At 35.3% G+C, this 19,178-nt stretch overlaps 1 protein-coding gene across 4 annotated transcripts in view; it reads left to right on the top strand.

Annotated features, from left to right (window-relative positions):
* Nucleotides 1–2,251: 2,251 nt before the first annotated feature.
* The window catches only part of fam172a (family with sequence similarity 172 member A), a 323,437-nt gene continuing 306,510 nt past the window's right edge, over nt 2,252–19,178 (top strand). For 3 of the 4 annotated variants that reach the window (XR_008837858.1, XM_056458469.1, XM_056458471.1), the window contains exons 1-4: nt 2,326–2,447; nt 4,364–4,497; nt 5,187–5,290; nt 15,553–15,653. Coding sequence is in view for 3 of the 4 variants with exons in the window: in XM_056458469.1 (XP_056314444.1) it covers nt 4,400–4,497; nt 5,187–5,290; nt 15,553–15,653 (303 nt within the window). In the remaining variant the exon portion in view is untranslated. The other variant, XM_056458470.1, reaches the window with a different exon arrangement.

Here is a 19,178-nt window from a genome sequence, read left to right as displayed (position 1 = left end):
CTGCAGCTCAAACTGAGCATCATAATGAGGAAGAAAGGAGATGTACGTGACTTTGAACGTAGTATGGTTGTTGGTGCCAGACAGGCTGGTCTGAGTTTTTCAGAAACTGCTGATCTACTAGGATTTTCACGCACAACCATCTCTAGGGTTTACAGAGAATGGTCTGGCCAGACTGGTTTGAGCTGACAGAAAGGCAACAGTAACTCAAATAACCACTCGTTACAACCAAGGTATAAAGAAGAGCATCTCTGTACGCATAAAAGGCACAACCTTGAAGTAGATGGGCTACAGCAGCAGAAGACCACACCGGGTGCCACTTCGGTCAGCTAGGAAACTGAGGCTACAATACTCACAGGCTCACCAAAATTGGACAAGTATATATTTTGAAAAGGGGAAAAACAATAAATCATTGTATGAATGCTGTAATCTTTAAAATAACTTTCCATTTAAAACGCGTGAAGGTCACATGACCATCAGGAAGAACGCAGCATCTCTTTTCTCACAGGACGCGTTGGCTGTTTCTCAATATGCGTTCTTCAGCAGTCTTGCGTCCTTGTGTTCTCGTGTAACGTCATCATCAGCTGCCAAAGTTCAGTTCCAATACTCAAGACCGCAAGAACAGAGGATGCGTGAAACTTCCTGCATGTGTTCTTGATATCGAGGACGCACTGATGCAGACTTGAGCACCGAACTTGCTCTGGAAGTCCCAGAAGTCATTGCGACTGGAGGTGGGAAGCGCAGTATTTTATTTATTTTATTAAAGTTCAGAAATATCACTTATTTTTCTCAGGAGTTTTCCTAAATGAAACGGCGAAAGTAAAAATTACCATGAACATCTTAATAAAGGAATAAACACATTAAGGGTGTTTGATTGTTAATATTCGTATTAAAATGTTTTATTTATATTGTGCACTGTATATTTATAATGTTTTTATGCATAGTATATATTTTGAAAAGGGGGAAAACAATAAATCGCTGTATGAATACTTTAATGTTTAAATTATTTACCATTTAAAACGCATGAAGGTCACATGACCATCAGGAAGAACGCAGCATCTCATTTCTCACAGGACGCGTTCTCTGCCCTCGCGGTCTCCCGAGTTCGTTCTTCTGAGGACACCTGGGAAGACCGGTCTCCACAAGAACGCAAGTCCATTCTCTGCATTCTTGGAATTGTGAAACAGCCTTAATCTCCCGGAAATCGCGCATCTCCCTCCCGGTCCTCAAACACGTCGCGTACCCTTCTCACCCCCAGTGGCGGTTCTAGACCAGCGTATTTAGGTGGGCCAGGCAGGGGCCACTTGTACTTTTAGGGGGCACACTTTAACATACATAACAAACTACTTAAAAGGTATTCAAAGTCTTTTTTTTTTCATGCAGTCTTCATAAACAAGCTAATTAAATAACGTAGACTCAAAATAATAATCTTCCGTTGTATTGTAGGATAACACACGTTTAACATTCGAGTACATCGAGGATTTGTACTTTTGTACCTGTAAACTTTAACAGATGCAGTTAAGGTCACATTTTTTGCCCTCCCATTTATTTAAAATAATGTTTTACAAGTGATCTTTAATAAACCGAGGACGTTTTCACAATATTTCCTATAAAACAAAAATAGTTCTTATAAGTCATAATAAGTTTTATTTGTTTATAGTTTGTATTGAATAAAAGCAGTTTTTATTAAAAAAAAAAAAACTATTTTAAGACCAGTATTATTAAGCTTGTTGACGTGACTCAGTCAGACGTGACTTGTTTTGGCTCTCTTGGTCCGTTTAAAAACTTAAAACAAAGAGCAATAATGTAACAATTGTAATCCCTGTTTCGGAACAAATGAATCGATTAACAGGTGTGAAAGCACCCTAAGACAACAAAACTGTACCGCATCGGGTGTCATTTCCTCCCTGTAACTGCTAGCGCTCCCGTTTTTTTCTGCCACCTCGCTGCGCGCGCTTCCTGAATTTTTACAAACATGGTAATTCGTCTATACGTTTTAATTCTTAATATCTATGCTTTTGATATTTTACCCTAAATGTCTAACATACACAGTGTACTCAAACGGTATTAAAACATGCCACAATAAATCTTAACGTCGTAATAAAAATGTACACACACTTGATATAAATAACTGTTTTAGCACCGTTTATTTGTGTGTGTGTGTGAGAAGAAAAGCGACGCTGTCTGTTTAAATCCCGCCAATCAGTCGAAACGCGTGTAAAACGTTTCCGTTTCCGCGGAGACAGAAGCGTGTCTTCCTGTTTGGCAGAAGGAGGAAGCAGGATGTGTGAAATCTCACATGTGCTTGTTGTTATGGTACGTGAGCGGAGCGACATGCATGCAAATACATATTTACCTCTCCCACCGTCTTCATTTCGCTCTTCAGCGGGGTTTTCAGTATCGCCGCTTTCAGTCTTTTTGCGCTGTGAACTTACTGTCCCATTTATGTAGTGAGTAGTTGTTTATAAACATTGGCTGGGGTCCATACACGTAGCCTTTAGTCTGTTTACATGCTCCGATCATGACAGAAACACGCAAACCGACGTTTTCAATGCGTTTTTTTCCGAACGCAGACACTGAGATTTAGTGCACGGAAGTCTCTCACTTCAGCACTTTTGGTGTCAGACCTGAAACAAACTGTTAGCTTTATGCTAGTTACCACAGAAAGACAGCCTGTCCTGTCACATCGAAGTGAACTGTCATTAAAGTGGGCTTAGCTTCATTACAATGACTTTTTCTGCATTCACATGAATATATCTAATTACTAATTACTTTAATAAGTCATAACGTTTTGCTATAAAAGCTACATTTCCCAATATTATAACAAATTGACCGTCAGTGTTTATGCACTTAATTTAGCAAGCCGGGTTAATATCAGGTTAGTTGTCAGATTGTTGAATAGCTGGTTATTGTAATATTTAGAATATTAAATATATTAAAAGTAGTGCTTGCTATGATCTTATATTAATTAATATTTTTTTGGTAATGCAGATTCGCTCTGTTTTGAATATAAATGATTATTTTAGCAAAACAACATGCTAATTATTGATACATTATAATGACACATTAGCCATTTTGTTTTTGTTTATTAAGAAGATTTATTTGGAAAAGCTGTAGAAAGGTTTTTAATGATTTTGTAAACGTCTATAGCAGTTTGACTATAAATGTAGTGTTTGTAATAGTTTAAAATTGTGAGAAGTTAATATTTATGAGTGCTGTCATAAATTGAATCAATTCAAAATGCTAACTGATGATATATGTTATCCGTTAGGTTGAATACGATATATTTTTGTTGATTATGAAGATTTATGTGGAAAAGCAGTTTTAGGTTTCTTTAGTTTTTAATGATTTTGTACACATCTATAGCAGTTTGCCTATAAATGTAGCGTTTGTAAAGTTTAATATTGTAAGAAATTAATATTTATGAGTGCTGTCATAAATTCAATCAGTTCGACATGCTAACTGATGATAAATGTTATCCTTTTTGTTGAATACGATATATTTTTGTTGATTATGAAGATTTATTCAGATTTCTATAGTTTTTTTATAATTTTGTACACATCTATAGCAGTTTGACTATAAATGAAGTGTTTGTAGTAGTTTAATATTGCAAGAAAAAAAAAATTTTTTTGTGCTGTCATAAATTCAGTCAGTTCAACATGCTAATCAGAAATCAGAAAGAGCTTTATTGCCAGGTATGTTCACACATACTAGGAATTTGTTTTCGTGACAGAGCTTCTACAGTGAAGCTAACTGATCATATATGTTTTCCTTTTTGTTGAATACGATATATTTATTTGGAATAGCTGTCAGATTTCTGTAGTTTTTAATGATTTTGTACACATCTATAGCAGTTTGATCTTATATGTTAATCTATAAGGTTAAAGTTATAAAAAGCTTGAAGCACCAGAATTGGTACTCTGTATCGGCCGACCACCATGACGAGGAATCGGGACTCTGTATCAGCTCCAAAAATCCTGAACGGAGCATCCCTAATATTTATGAGGGCTATCATAAATTTAATCAGTTTAACATGCTAACTGATGATATATGTTATCCTTTAGGTTGAGTACGATATATTTTTGCTGATTATGAGGATTATTTGCAAAAGCAGTTTCAGATTTCTGTAGTTTTTAATGATTTGGTACACATCTATAGAAGGTTGACTATCATTGTAGTTTTTGTAATGTTTGAATATTGTAATAAGTTTAATTATTGTAATAAGTTTGTAATAACTTTTGTGTTACAGCTATCATGAATTCAATAAAGCAATGGTCTAAATAAGTGTAAAAACACTTTTCTAATGCAATGCAAGTCTTGGCATTAAAGATGTGTTGTTTACTAATTGTATGTATGCATTTTTCAGGGTGATGAGCTGTAATATTTTTGTAGCAGTGTGTCCATGTCCTTCAGAGCCAGCTTCTTCCTCTTCTGTTTAGTTTGGATAACTATGGCCCAGCTCTTAGCACAAGACGAAAAAGAAAAAACGACTGCACTAAAGGTAAAGTTACTTGTTATAAAATTAATATGAATGGTAAATGTACTTGATTAATTAAAGTTGCAGTGCATATGAATGAAAGTCCAGGCTTATTATTCTTGTGCATTAGAATGTATCCTGTTTATTTATTTATTTTTAATTTTTTTATTTATTTGTTAATTTTTATTTTTTTTCTGAGAAAAACTAACATAAAAACATACATTTTGCAATTTACAGAAACCATCCATGGATTAACATATTTATTCATATAATCCCAATAAATCTTGTTTAGATTTATTGTGTTCACATTTAGAACAGCAATCATTTGTTGATATATCAAAAGACATAGCATGCATTAACATACATTATAAACAAACATTAAAAGTTTTTAAAATGACATTTTAATATTAAAAATAAAACAATACTGCTTTCTTTGGATGTGGTGAAGACATTTTGCAGCTGCACATTATCAGTGTTAGGAACTTGAGTAATTTCAGGCAGATATAGTTGTTAAAGGTGCTTTTGCTCACAAATTCTTATTAATATTAATTGCAAATGGGGAAAATCAATTTATTATGCATAATTCACTGCCATTATTTGAATAAAATGCATCCATAAATCAGCCTAATTTAATGAATAAATTAATATTTTATGAATTCTTTACATTTTATTTTATTTTATTTTTACATGCTTGTATATTTGTCTGTGTTATAGATTTACTGTCCAGGATAGATTTAGACGAACTGATGAAAAAAGACGAGCCTCCACTGGACTTTCCTGAAACTCTGGAAGGCTTTGAATATGCCTTCAATGAGCGTAAGTCCCTCAGCTTGTCTTTACTCTAAACATTCATTCAATGACTTTACACTATGACACGCATGTCAGCCAGACCATCAAATGGCATTTCAGCCTGCGCTTTAATAACATCATCCCGCACCTCGTCTGTGATTCTGGAGGTCTGTATGCATTAGAAGTGTGCAGTGGGTTTGGTGGGATATTGACAGCAGGCAGCAGGCTGTGATAGCGCTGTCTGTTTCCGAGTCTCTGGAGTCTGTGGCAGCTGAATGGACAAGTTGTGCATGCTATGGGCTGTCAGTGGCTTACTCAGCCTTGTGCTCCGTTTGACGGCTAGATTTGCATAACCTTGCTCTTCTCCCTAAAACGCCTCCTGTTAGCGTCTGGAATACCTTATATCAGTCTCTCTCAGTGAAAAAATGATCACTTTTATGGGGTTTTAGGGGGAAAGTTTCACTTTGTAACTTTTTTCCTCGCTTTCCGAGATGAATGTAAAATGGCCATTGAGGAAAGTGTAGTTCTTAGGGGTAACTTTTTGATGCAGGTTTTAGTTGTTTTGGACAAAAAAAAGGTTACGTTCGGCCTAAAATTAATGGGATGGTAAATGAGGCAAATAAGGGCTTGTTAAATACAGTTTATAACCTTAATTTGGATGTCATTGTGTTTTAGCAGTTACCATTTAGCAAATGTACACAATAGATTTTATAAATAATAAGTGAATAAATTAGGGTGACACGGTGGCTCAGTGATTGGCACTGTTGCCTTACAGCAAGAAGGTTGCTGGTTCCAGTCCCGGGTGGATCAGTTGGCATTTCTGTGTGGAGTCTGAATGTTCTCCTCATGTTCGCGTGGGTTTTTGCTCTGGTTTTGCTCACAGTGCAAAGACATGCTCTATAGGTGAATTGAATTAACTAAATTGGCCTTAGTGTAAGTGTGTATGGGGCTAATCACACCGAACATGCCTTTTGCCTTGAGAGGCGTCTTTTGTGAATGATTTACTAAACAGTCGCGAGCGTTTTGTACGCTGCTTATGCACCCTGCGTGCCTTGCGTTTTACCACCCTGCTGCGCCTCGCGTTTTAGCCATTGCCTGCTGTATTTGAAAAAAAAATCTACTCTGAGCAGAAATAACAAAATGTCAAGACGACTACTGAGACTTTTGAAGATAGAGGAGAGACTAATGGTTACTGTTTTGAGTAATCTGGAGATGTATGACTCCCAAATCTTGAATATCACAATTTTATAAAATCTTAAGATTATACCAATATCAACAGCAACATTTGCGTGCAATAGGTATCTGATTCAGTTGTTGCCTAGCGACATAAAAAGCACACTGTACTACTCTTTTTCTTGTCAACAAAAAGGAAGTGTGGTGCGCCTCGTGTTTTTGTTTGGTGTGATCAAGCCCTATGGGTGTTTCCCAGTACTGGGTTGCAGCTGGAAGGGTATCCGCTTGATAAGTTGGAGGTTCATTCCATTGTGGTAAACCCTGATAAATAAAGAGACTAAATTGAAGGAAAATTAGTGAATAAATAAATGAATTAGTCCTAAATTGGTAAATTAAAAAAAAAAAGTAATTTAATGGCTTTTTTTATATTTGTACGAATTTTATAACTAATAAATAACTAAATAACTAACTAACTAAATAAATAAATGAAACAAGCAAGCAAACAAACACACAAATACATTTTAAAAAGCAAGACTGGAAGTAACTCTTATTTGCAATTTTAGCTTAAAATTTTACATCATGTGGTTTGTAGTTAAATTTATATTTATCATATTTCATGTCATGTATAATTTGTGTTTTTTGCTTATGTAATGTTTATAATAGTTTTAATCAATGAAATTTGAATTAATCAAAATTAATCAATGAAAATTATTATTGTTTTTAATTGAAGTTATAAAACATAAAAAACACATCAATAATGACAAGAAAAGCTGAGTTAAGACGAGTGCTGCGGAGATCATATGGTGCTTTCATAGCAAAAGTGTGAAGATGTTTTTCAGACTGAAAGAGAAGGCTGTTCTGTTACAGAACCAGGTGTTAGATTTTTTTTACCCTCTCCTTTTCAAATTAGTTTATGCATATTTTAATAAGTTGCTTATTATTATTGAACTTTTAAAAAAGGTTCAACATTATCTCTTCTTAAGTGTATAACACTGATTCTTATACTAAATAATTATACAAGTAATATTAATGATTGACCTTCATGATTATGTTAAACTCCTGTCTCTGTCTTACTATATAATTAGTAATTTTATAATCAATTTATTTATGCCAGTGGTCAGTCCCCTGGGTAGAGAGTTCATTGAGCACCTCTGTACACACTGCTGTCTGGTTTAGGAAAGGCTTTCCCCTCCACACCAGCCATCTTAGTCCCCAGTGAGAGTTTTTTTCATCAGGGGACATTGTAAATGTGCAAAGACCTCAGCTTATTCCAGAAAACATAGATAGGCTGAAATTTCTTTTTAAAAATATAAATCCCAGCACAGTCACAGTTTTAGTTTGTTTATATTAGTGAGTCTTCTTTAGTTTGTATTAATATTCTTTTTTAGGAATTTGTTTTTAAAATAACAAATTAGTTATCGCAGAAAATATATTATGTAGCAAAAAATGTGCAGAATTAAAAAAAAAAATGAAAGGGCTCTTTACCTTAAATTTGTTTCAAATAGTTTTGTTAAAAAATCATGACTTAATCATATCGTGACATTATTATCGTGAATTGTATTGAATTGTGAGTCAGGTGAATCACTAAATCCCTATCAATGATATAAAAATGCAAAATAGAAAATAATTATCAAAAAAATAAAAAGATATAATAATATATTATTTAAAATGATTTTATAATTGTATTAAACAATGTATCAAACATGAATAGTTTTTGCCACAAACATTTAATTCTCACAAATAATAATAGTGGGACGCCACAGTGTACCCCTTTTATGGAAATAGCGTTTTAATTTTTGTGTATTTTTTTTACCCTCTCTAATTCTTTTTCATCTAATGAGACCCCCTCACCACACACACACACACACACACACACACACACGCACACACACAAAATGTATGCATTTAAGATAAATATTTTTTCCTAAATCATGTGGCATGATGATGACTTCATCCCAGTCCGCCTTCAGCTTGTTCATTACTGGAAATCCAAGGTTATGCATACCTCATTAAGCTAAAAATCGAGAAAGCATGCTAATTATGGCAGGTTAAAGCAGGGAGAATAAGTTTGAAGGGGGTTTATTCCTCAGAGAGCCTGTGTTATGAAGACGATGGAGTTGAACTTCCACTGCATGTTGGTTTCATTAGATCTCCTCTTCCTTCTGTTAGGCACTTCTGGTAGTAGCATTTCTCTTCACCCCTTTGTGAATGCATAATTGATTTTTAAAGGTACTTTTTGCTCTCATTCTCTCTCAGACGCCATTTCCCATCCTTTCTCAAAGGAGCGTCCATGCTTTCAGCGTTTAGTGTTGATGTACGGCCTTATAGCACAACTTGTTGTCGCATAGCTAACGAAGAAAGTGAATAGTTTAATACTCTTTGAGTTAGCCATGTTGAATTTATCGCCTGCTAACTGTGCAGGAAAAAGCACCAGAGCTTTTTTGAGAATCAGGCGATTGAAAGTGCTTATGCAATCTCTTTTTTCTGTACGCAGTGCCATGCGCTAGGGTAATTGCAAAAGTATGATGCCCCTAGGCTATTTAGGTTAAATGTTTATGCTTTTGAGTGCTTTAACTTCACGCACTGGCAATCAGAGAGGGCACGATTAGATTCAACACTGTTTTTAGGCTTTATTATGCCTCTGTGTCAACAGCAGTATAGATAGACTATCTTTCTAAAACATCATTTTCAGTATGTTGGCTGCATTCTAATTAGTTTTTTAGGAGTGTATTGTTTTGTGGCATATATTTGTTTTACTTGGAAGGTTTAGTGCCCTCTGAGTGCCCTTAGAAAAAGACGTGATGCAGTAACAGAATCCGGCAGTGAAATTTATTTAGGCAAGGCAAGTTTATTTATATAGCACATTTCATACACAGTGGCAATTCAAAATGCTTTACATAAACAGGAATAAAAGAAACAAGTATAAGAAAAAAAACAAAACAAAAAAAAAACATAAAACAGATAAAATGTGTTATAAAAGAAGAGAAAAACATAATAGTGCGATCTGTCGGATGTAGCACAGTGCTCATTCAGTAAAGGCACAGCTAAACAGATGTGTTTTCAGTCTTGATTTGAATGTGCCTAATGTTGGAGCACATCTGATCATTTCTGGAAGCTGATTCCAGCAGTGAGGGGCATAGTAGCTGAAAACCGATTCACCCTGCTTTGACTGAACTCTTGGAATTTCTAGTTTATTTGATTCTAAAGATCTGAGTGATCTGTTAGGTTTGTATTCAGTGAGCATATCTGTAATGTAATGAGGCCCTAGGCCATTTAGTGATTTATAGACCAGTAATAATACTTAAAAATCTATTCTGAATGTAACTGGGAGCCAGTGTAAAGACCTGAGGACAGGTGTGATGTGCTCTGATTTCCTGGTTCTGGTCAGAATTCTGGCCGCAGCGTTTACTTAAACATTTACCTAAACATTCATAACAATTCAGAAGTTCAGGGACTGTAAGACTTATTTTATTTAGTCTATACTTAAACTATACGTAACTGAGCTAATTGTACTGTAGCTAGCTACTCTCCAACACTGATGGCACAGTGCATACACTGTTGCATACATACAGTGTCTAACATTTCCTCCATTAGATATAAAAGAAGCTGAAGTGTGCTTTGAAGATAATAATTTCAATTCAGAGATAGAATAATTCACAGGATTTTTAAATGTTTAAGAGTTGTCTGTATCTGTTAATTATAATCACCTGCTATATGGCATTTGCTATATAATTACAGAGAGGCTAGAAATTGATAGACTAAAGAAGGCAGATGGCCTAAACGTTTGTCCTTTCCTAATCCCCTGCTTTAACTTGAATAAAAATTAATGAGAGTGGATCAGTGGTGTTATACTTGAAATAATTTAGGTCTGAGCATCTAATTTAGCTGGGAGAGCACAGTGATTTGCATTGATTTGAAGTGCTCATGATAGCAATATTGTGCATATTCATTATCACAGTAACTCTTATTACTGAATACTGGCACACATCTAATCAGTGGTTATTAATGAATTAATTTCAGACCTATTATGATCAGCAAATATTTAACCAACACATTAAGGCTTAACCAGCTAGTCTCATTTTGCAACTTCCCTAGAGTTAAACAGTTGACTTTTACTAGTTTTGAATCCATTCAGCCAATCTCCAGGTCTAGCGGGACCACACTTAACTTAGCTTAGTATATATCATTGAATTGGATTAGACCATTAGCATCTCGCTCTAAAATAAAAAAATAATCTTTAAATTACTATTAGTAATAGTACTACTATTTACTACTATTTAAATTACTACTACTATGTAGTTGCATTGTGTAGTAAGGCCGACGGGAAAATTAAAAGTTGCTATTTCTTTGCTCTTAGGCTGTGTTTACATTAATGTGTTTTAGTTTTAAAATGCATAAGTTTTGCTACGGTTATGCTTTCCATCTACACTACCCCAGAGTTTCGAGCCCCAAAAACAGAGCGTTTTGGAAACGCTGAAGAGGCTGTTTTCATTTTAAAATGCTGCTGCTCTGTGTCAGTGTGGATGGGTGGAAAACTGAGACATCTGAAAATGGAGCTGTGGCTGCAGACATTCATCTATCTGATTGGGGCTTTTTCTCAATATCAAGAAGCCTACACAAAGTTCACACTTGCATCCTTTCCTTGTAAGTTCAGACTTTGAAAGTTTATAAGGCATGTCAAATGTAATTGCAGTGTACATTTATAACGTCATTCACCCTGGCTTAACAATAAAATTAAAACATGAAATAAAGCAATGTCTCTCAATTTTTTTATTAACAACTTAAACATAACAGACAGCAAAAATGTTAAGGCATCATGCACATATTTGTATGACCATCATCTTCACTATATACAAATTGATAACAAAATGCAGCCTAATAACTGCCTCCTTTCATTTTCATCTAAATATATGGAACATTAGGCTCACTCAGGCTAAATGCACACAATAAAGATTATCTGAGGAAATGCATGGTGAAATACAAAATAGCCTATAATTTTAATAATCAGAAATAATTATGAAAGTATAAAATACAATAAGTTTATACAATATAGGAAATAAAGGCAAGCAATCAGTCAAATGTGTGGAATCATTGTATGTGGTTACATAAATGAATAGGTATGTTAACTTATCTTTGCGCTCAGTGAAAACACATTACCTGAGAACAAGTAGGCAAATAGATTCTTAGACAGACTCGTTAGATATACGTCTACTACACAAGATGAATTATAGATCGTTTTTAACTACAGAGAGGTGAGATCCAGCAGCAGATTCAGGAGGGACTGGCCGACGTTCGGCTGCTCTCAGCTGGGCAGGTGTGCTCAGAGCTTCCCCTGACTGCCTGGAGCTCAGATGTGAGAATATGCTGAAGCAGTTTTCTGCGCATGCCAGAGTGTGTGTATGGTCATATGCAGTGGTGTAGTCCTAAAAAAAAGGTGGTGTACTATTACCCACCCAACCTGCCCATGCTGTATTATAATTTTACCTGAACGTTTCAGCGAGACATCATTCAGTTGACTTCGAAAAACATATTAAGATGAGAGTTAAAAAAACATTTGGTACACAGTTAAAGGGGATGCAAATACACGTAAATTAGGGAAGTCTAATCAGCAAAACAAGTGAGTATACCGAGGGTAAACGCAATTATTGATCCTCAGAAGTCGTAATAATCAAGGCTTAATAATCAAAGAACATTGTTGTCATACCATAACTGCAGCAGGCACAATGAGATTACGCAGTGACTAGTCTATAGCACCCTACATCACCAGTTAGAATCTGCATAATATATCATGTTTGAGTGAGATGCTAATGGTCTAATCCGATTCAATTATCTATGCTAAGCTAAGCTAAAAGTCATCCCACTAGACCCCGGGATTGGTTTAATAGATTTAAAAATGCCCAATTCACCTGTACCGCATGTTTTTGGACCTGTGAGGCAAACCGGAAACCTACGCTAACGCAGGGAGAACATGCAAACGCCACACACAAACGCTTTATGACCCAGCCGAGGCTCGAACCAGCGACATTCTTGCTGTGAGGTGAACGTGCTACCCACTGCGCCACCGTGCAGCCTACCCTGCACTATAATATCACATATAATGCAATTCAAAATGATTATGTCGAGAAAGCCATTCATTTAGCCCTTCCACCGAAACACCATTAGTCCTAACCAAGTGTGTTGTTGTTGTTTACCTCATCCACCTCAGCAGCTGTTTAGCAGCATCAGTGCTTGGCAAAAGCCAGGCCTCATTGTCCAGCCTTGGCAGAATGGTGGCATTGAAGTGGGTCACTTTGAATGAAGTCGGCTGGCCGGCTCTCAAACGATCCCCTCAAAGGATGCACATAGGAAGGCACAGTTGCGGTGGTCCAGCTACACTCGCGCATGTTCATGCTCTCAGATCTCTGGTGGCTTGAGGTACAGTGGTGGAGAGTCCACTATTTCAGCACCAGCTGTCTGCCGGACGGTCTGCCAGACTTCCCAGAAGGCCGAAATAAGGGAAACAGGAGAAGCGTTAGCCGTTCGGATGCCCTGTACCTGCCAGACGGGGGGGACCTCAGCCAGTGTTTAATTGCATGAAAGGGAATGATGCACATCAAGCTGGCCTGAGGTTCTGAACTGAAGGTCACCGTCTGACAGGTGGAATGACTTCTGGATGCAGGCTGTGAATGGACAGACCTCAAGAACTTGTATACTAAAACTTTCAGTGAAAGAGCATTTTGTAGAATATCGAGGTCCTGTTTGTACATTTGAGTAGCCTAAATACAGCTTCCATGTTAAAACTCACAAAAAATGAATAGTTCACCCAAAAATTTAAATTCACTCATTCAAAATACACTGCAAAAAATGTCAAGTCAAGTCGAGCTTTATTGTCATTCCGCTTCATGTGTGGACATACAGAGTAGGGCTGTGCGATTAATCAAAATCAAATTGCAATCGTAAGTCATGCACTGAAATGTAAGTGATGCACTGAAGAAAACAGCATCTCAAACACCTTAAACACTGCAAGTAGCTGATATGTCAGCATCTCGTGTCTGTCAGAGCATCTGACATGGCAACCCATGTCAAACTGTCTGTGTTAACTAGATCTCTGGATTTATTTTAAAGCCCTTGACATAAAGTATGACTCATGTTTAGGACAAACTGGATTATGTGCTTTTCTTGCTGCAGCTCACGCTTGTCCTTCACACATCATATTCATTCATTCATTCATTCATTTTCCTTCGGCTTAGTCCTTGATTCCGCACAGCGGAATGAACTGCCAACTACTCTGGCATACGTTTTACACAGTGGGTGCCCTTCCAGCCACAACTAAGCACTGTGCATACATAATACTAATATATCTATATATCTATATATCTATCTATCTATATATATATATATATATATATATATATATATATATATATATATATATATATATAGATAGATAGATAGATAGATAGATAGATAGATAGATAGATAGATAGAAATAGATATATCTATAGGATAATAGGGAGGATAATACATTTCCATGCACACAAACTCTCGCTCTTTGTCGGCAATGCTCGTGCGATCACTTATCCATCGACGTAGAAAAGTGAAGTGATTATAAAATTATAATTTTCCTAATTCAGATTTTTTTTGCTGGCCTCCGTTACACAATATACTACAATAAGCAGTGGCCTTCTTTAAAAATAGTTGTAAATAATATACTTTAGTGTGGTTCAAAGGCTTTTTACTACAAATAACTGTTGTATTTTAGTTGGTGCATGGGACTGGTGCAGTGCTTTGAAATGGTAGAAATATATGTAACCGATGCCTAATCTCTCATAACACTTTACTGACCCATGAGGGTGTTTAATGCTTTGAATCAAAATTCTAAGCAGTCACGTGGGTATAAGTGGAAATGAAACTTCGGACGGCACTGATCGCTGAAAATGAATCAAGTTCTGGTACACTGCTTCACTGCGAGATGTACCATTTTTTTGATGCGTGCTTTGAAGCCTCGGTTTACAACATCACATCACTACTGAACAGGTTTGGTTCTGAAGAGTGGCTACTATTGAGTGTATGTAATCTTTCTATGTTTTTTTTTTTATAAATGATGTTTAAAGGAGTATGTGTCTGTGGTTATTTCAGTGTGTTATGGAAAGATGAAATGGGATGTTGTTTGAATTGTATTTGGATCGAAATTTTACACAAACACAGTGATAACCTTAGACCAGGGGTGTCCAAACTTGGTCCTATAGAGCTGTTGTCCTGCATAGTTTAGCTCCAACTTCCTTCAACACACCTCCCTGAAAGTTTGTAGTATGCCTTGAAAGAGCTTGATTAGCTGGTTCAGGTGTGTTTAATTAGGGTTAGAACTGAAATATGCAGGACACCTGCGCTCTAGGACCCAGTTTGAACACTCCTGCCTTAGACTGTAGACAAAAAATAAATAAAATAAATAAACACATATTCAGAATAAACTGACAGCACTGCACATATTTGTGTATACATACAGATATTTGTTTGCCAGCAACCAGACCATGTTTGAAAGTGTATGCATATTAGTATTTTGGTGCAATAGGTGCATGTGTACTTCTCAGTCCTACATTGTGACACTCCTCAAACTGCAGGTGCAAAACGTTTGCTGAAAGGAAAGGTAAAGAGTGATTCACATGAGTTCAAGCATGCCAATGTTGTGCTCTTGCTGATAAAACAACTACGCTTTCAAGTGTGTGATGGCCAATCAAAGAAGTCTTACTTTTATGTTAGAGAACATTCTTCTCTTGTTGACTTACAAAGGCTTTGGATTGATGCCTTTCCTCATGCTTCACTGGTATTGACACAATGCACTAATATTGGCCGTAATATTCACTTCATTCTCAGCTGAAGTAAAACTGGAACAAATGTTATAGGGAGGAAAATGTAATACATAAAAATGAGACCAGACATTTAATGGAAAAGCAGAAAATGGCGTCTTGTAAGATATTGCAGGCATTATGACTTTATTGGGGATATTTTGACAATATGTTTGAGCCAGATTTAATAATGTGTTACAAGTGTTGTTTATGAAAAACCAGTAAACCTAATTTTGGTATCCAAAGGCTTTTACAAAATTATACTAATCTGTGTTTTTCCTTTTTCTGTAGAGGGCCAGTTAAGACATACGAAAACAGGGGAGCCATTTGTCTTTAACTACAAGGAGGACCTGCACAGATGGAACCAAAAAAGATATGAAGCGCTGGGAGAGGTAATGTTAATATTTAATAACATTTTCAGATGTGATCTGCTGGTATTTAAATATAGCATTATGGGAGTTTTATAGTACGTGCGTTATTTCAATAGTACAGATTTGTATAATTAATTTATTGATTGGACTTCTACGCACATGTGAAATATTTACAGCACTGGCCGAACGTTAAGATTATTTAAAAAGAAATAAATATTTAAGCGTTTGTTTGATTTGAATGGCAAAAATACAAAAAAGTTATATTTTAAAATAATGTTTGAATTTAAATTGTTTTGTGAGTATGTTTTAAAATGTAGTTTGTTCCTGTGATGCTGAAAATTCAACATCTCGTGTTACATATTGAAATATTCCAGATTCCAAAAGAATATTGCTTTTTTATGTGTCATACAATCTTTCAGAAATCATTTAAATATAGTAATCTGCTGATTATGATCATGTGTTACTGGCAGTGCATTTCTGGCAGGTTTTAAATTAAAATTGTTTAAGAATTAAATGCTTTCATTTAGCAAGAATGCATTTAATCAGTCAAAAGTGAAAGCAAAGATATGTGTGTGCGTGTTATTTTTTTAAATAAATGCTGTACTCTACCAAAGGTGATACAATTCACAAGTAAAGACCACAAAAAATATTAACCAGCGCAACATTTTACAGCATTATGATTATTGATACAGCAGCCACAAATGTATCAAAATAAAATACTGTATTTTGTATTTTGAAAATACTACAAAATTCTTTTGCAAGGGAGCATGAAATGTCTCCGCAAACCTTCCACCAGTAGGGCTGTTGGATCAATCTCTTTACCATTACACTGATTCAGTGAAGTAAACAATGTTTGACAGCAACAGCGTTTCTCTGAGCAAGTTTAAGTCAGCTTCTCTGCCAACTCATTCACCTCTACTCCTGTGCATGAGGAGGCATTCGTAAACCTTTGTTTCTCTTTGATTTTAGTATAAATTTTGTACAAATTTCATACAGTACAGAAAGTCCTGTCTTGAAGATGATCTCTTTAATCACTGTAAAAACTATGTAATACAGATAATGAGCTGGAACATATACTTCGTCTCTTCATTGTGTTTGCATTCATTGCGTGGCCAGTGAAATTGACACCATCTCTTTACAGTCTTATATTTTAAAAGGGTGATGTATGAAAAGGTTATCATCTTTTTTTTTTTAAATAAATTTAGATAGACTGGAATATTATTAAAAACTGTATTGTGCCACTTTGGCATCTTTAGACAGACATCTTTCCTCTTCATTAACTATACAGTGCATCTGCAGGTCAACTTCTGGCATTTGAAATGAAGCATTATAGGAATCTCCACTGTAGGACCTATTTTAATGTTGTTTGTCTTACTTTCTTGGCATCTACATCAACAATCCAACTAAAACTACTATTATTTGTGCAGTTTACTCATTCTCCCAAGAGTTTTTTAGTTCTTCATTAACTAAAAAAGGCCCCATTTACCCTCTTAAAAAACAGCAGTACACCATCTTTAGGTGTTTTTTTTTATTTTTAAGCTTTCTCTGCATTTCCACCTGCAGCACTGAGACTGCAAATGATTATGTGCTGTAGGCCGTATTCCTGTTGTTGGACTGATTTTTTATTATATCTCATTTCTTAAGCAAAAATAGTGATGAACTGTACACAACACTGCCATTAAAAATTACTGGTCTTAGCATTGTGCAGTATACTATTCTCAAATAAATGCTCCTACTATTTGTCTTATTATCTTTATGTGTATTGCATTTTTTCCATCCATACTCCAAACATAGACAATTTTCTATTTGGATCTCAAGCTTAGGGCAGATAACTGAGAATGCATCAATCTGAGGCAGCAGTTTTATGATGTCATCATGTAGTATTATAGTAGTACATCATGTCATCATGTAGCATTACAGTATTTAAAAATACAAGACACTAAATAATTTTGATACAAAATATTAATTCAATTTCATCAACCCTATCAAATACAAATTACAAAATACTATTTTGTATTTGAAATATAGTTGAAGTCAGAATTATTAGCCCCCCTTTGATTTATTATTTTTTTTATTTATTTATTTTTTTTATATTTCCCAAATGATGTTTAACAGAGGAGCGAAATTTTCACAGTATGTCTGATAATATTTTTTCTTCTGGAGAAAGTCTTATTTGTTTTATTTTGGCTAGAATAAAAGCAGTTTTTATTTTTTTTAATTGTTAGCCCCTTTAAGCTAATTTTTTTTTGATAGTCTACAGAACAAACCATCATTATACAATAACTTGCCTAATTACTCTAACCTGCCTAGTTAACCTAATTGACCTAGTTAAGCCTTTAAATGTCACTTTCAGCTGTATAGAAGTGTCCCGAAAAATATCTAGTCAAATATTATTTACTGTCATCATGGCAAAGATAAAAGTTATTAGAGATGAGTTATTAAAACTATTATGTTTAGAAATGTGTTGAAAAAAATCTTCTCTCTGTTAAACAAAAATTGGGGAGAAAAATACTTGTATCATAAATACTGCCCATCCCTGATCACAGTCACTATTGACATTAAATACAGATTTATTATAAAGGAGAAAAAAAGAAAATTAATTATTATATAATATTACACAAACTACATATTTTTTGGATCAAAAAGAATAACCCTTGCTGAATTTTTAAAAATATTTTATCATTTAACTTAGTCAATAAATCACCTGATGGAATATTTCTATACTATACTGGCTCAACTGTAAAAATATAACCTTTCTAAACAAACAAACAATCAAAAGAAAAATCCATACAGGTATATAATCCATAATACTTGCATAAAACTTCACTGAACTCACATAGCTACTTTTCCTAGGCCACACATAACCATCAAGCTTTAAAATCATTGTTCTAGGCCAGTGCTGTTGGTATTGATATTTGTGTAGGTCATCATTTATATATACATGGGTCACATAGATTTTTGACTGCCTTTTAAATGTGGCTTCAGTGATCAGATCACAAGGCATTTTTGGAGTATGTTTACACCTACATTTGACACCTGATATGGATTTTTAGGAGTGCACAGGGCCTCTCAGATACTGTACAGACCATCTTTCATCCACAAAGTGTTTTTTGTTGTGTTTTGTCTGAGTGAGCTCTGATTTACAGCTTACTCGCTGTTCACACCTTCACGCTTTACCAAGCATTACTTTCCTCAACCTCCTTCCACTGTCACGCTTCGGCTTTGTGTGCACGTTATAAGATTTAAGAGTGTTGATTGTTCGTATTCTGATGTATATCGCATGTTAGCTTATTAGAGTGTGTGTGTGTGTGTGTGTGTGCGTGTGTGTGTGTGTGTCTGTAAGTCTGTCTAGTAACGTGTTGGTGTTAGAACTGGGTGTCGATTCAAATGCACCTATTTGATTTGATTTCGATTCACAAGCTTTCGATCCGTGTGTGTGTGGGTGTGTTAGGACTTGGAGCAGATAGAATTTTTACAGTACTGAAATTTCCAGAACTGTTTGTGTATGCACGGCTTCAGGAAAGTTTATTTTTCTTTTGTACCCCG

Source organism: Danio aesculapii, chromosome 5 (genome assembly GCF_903798145.1).
Source record: "Danio aesculapii chromosome 5, fDanAes4.1, whole genome shotgun sequence".
NCBI lineage: Eukaryota > Metazoa > Chordata > Actinopteri > Cypriniformes > Danionidae > Danio > Danio aesculapii.
This window is presented reverse-complemented; position numbering and strand designations above follow the sequence as displayed.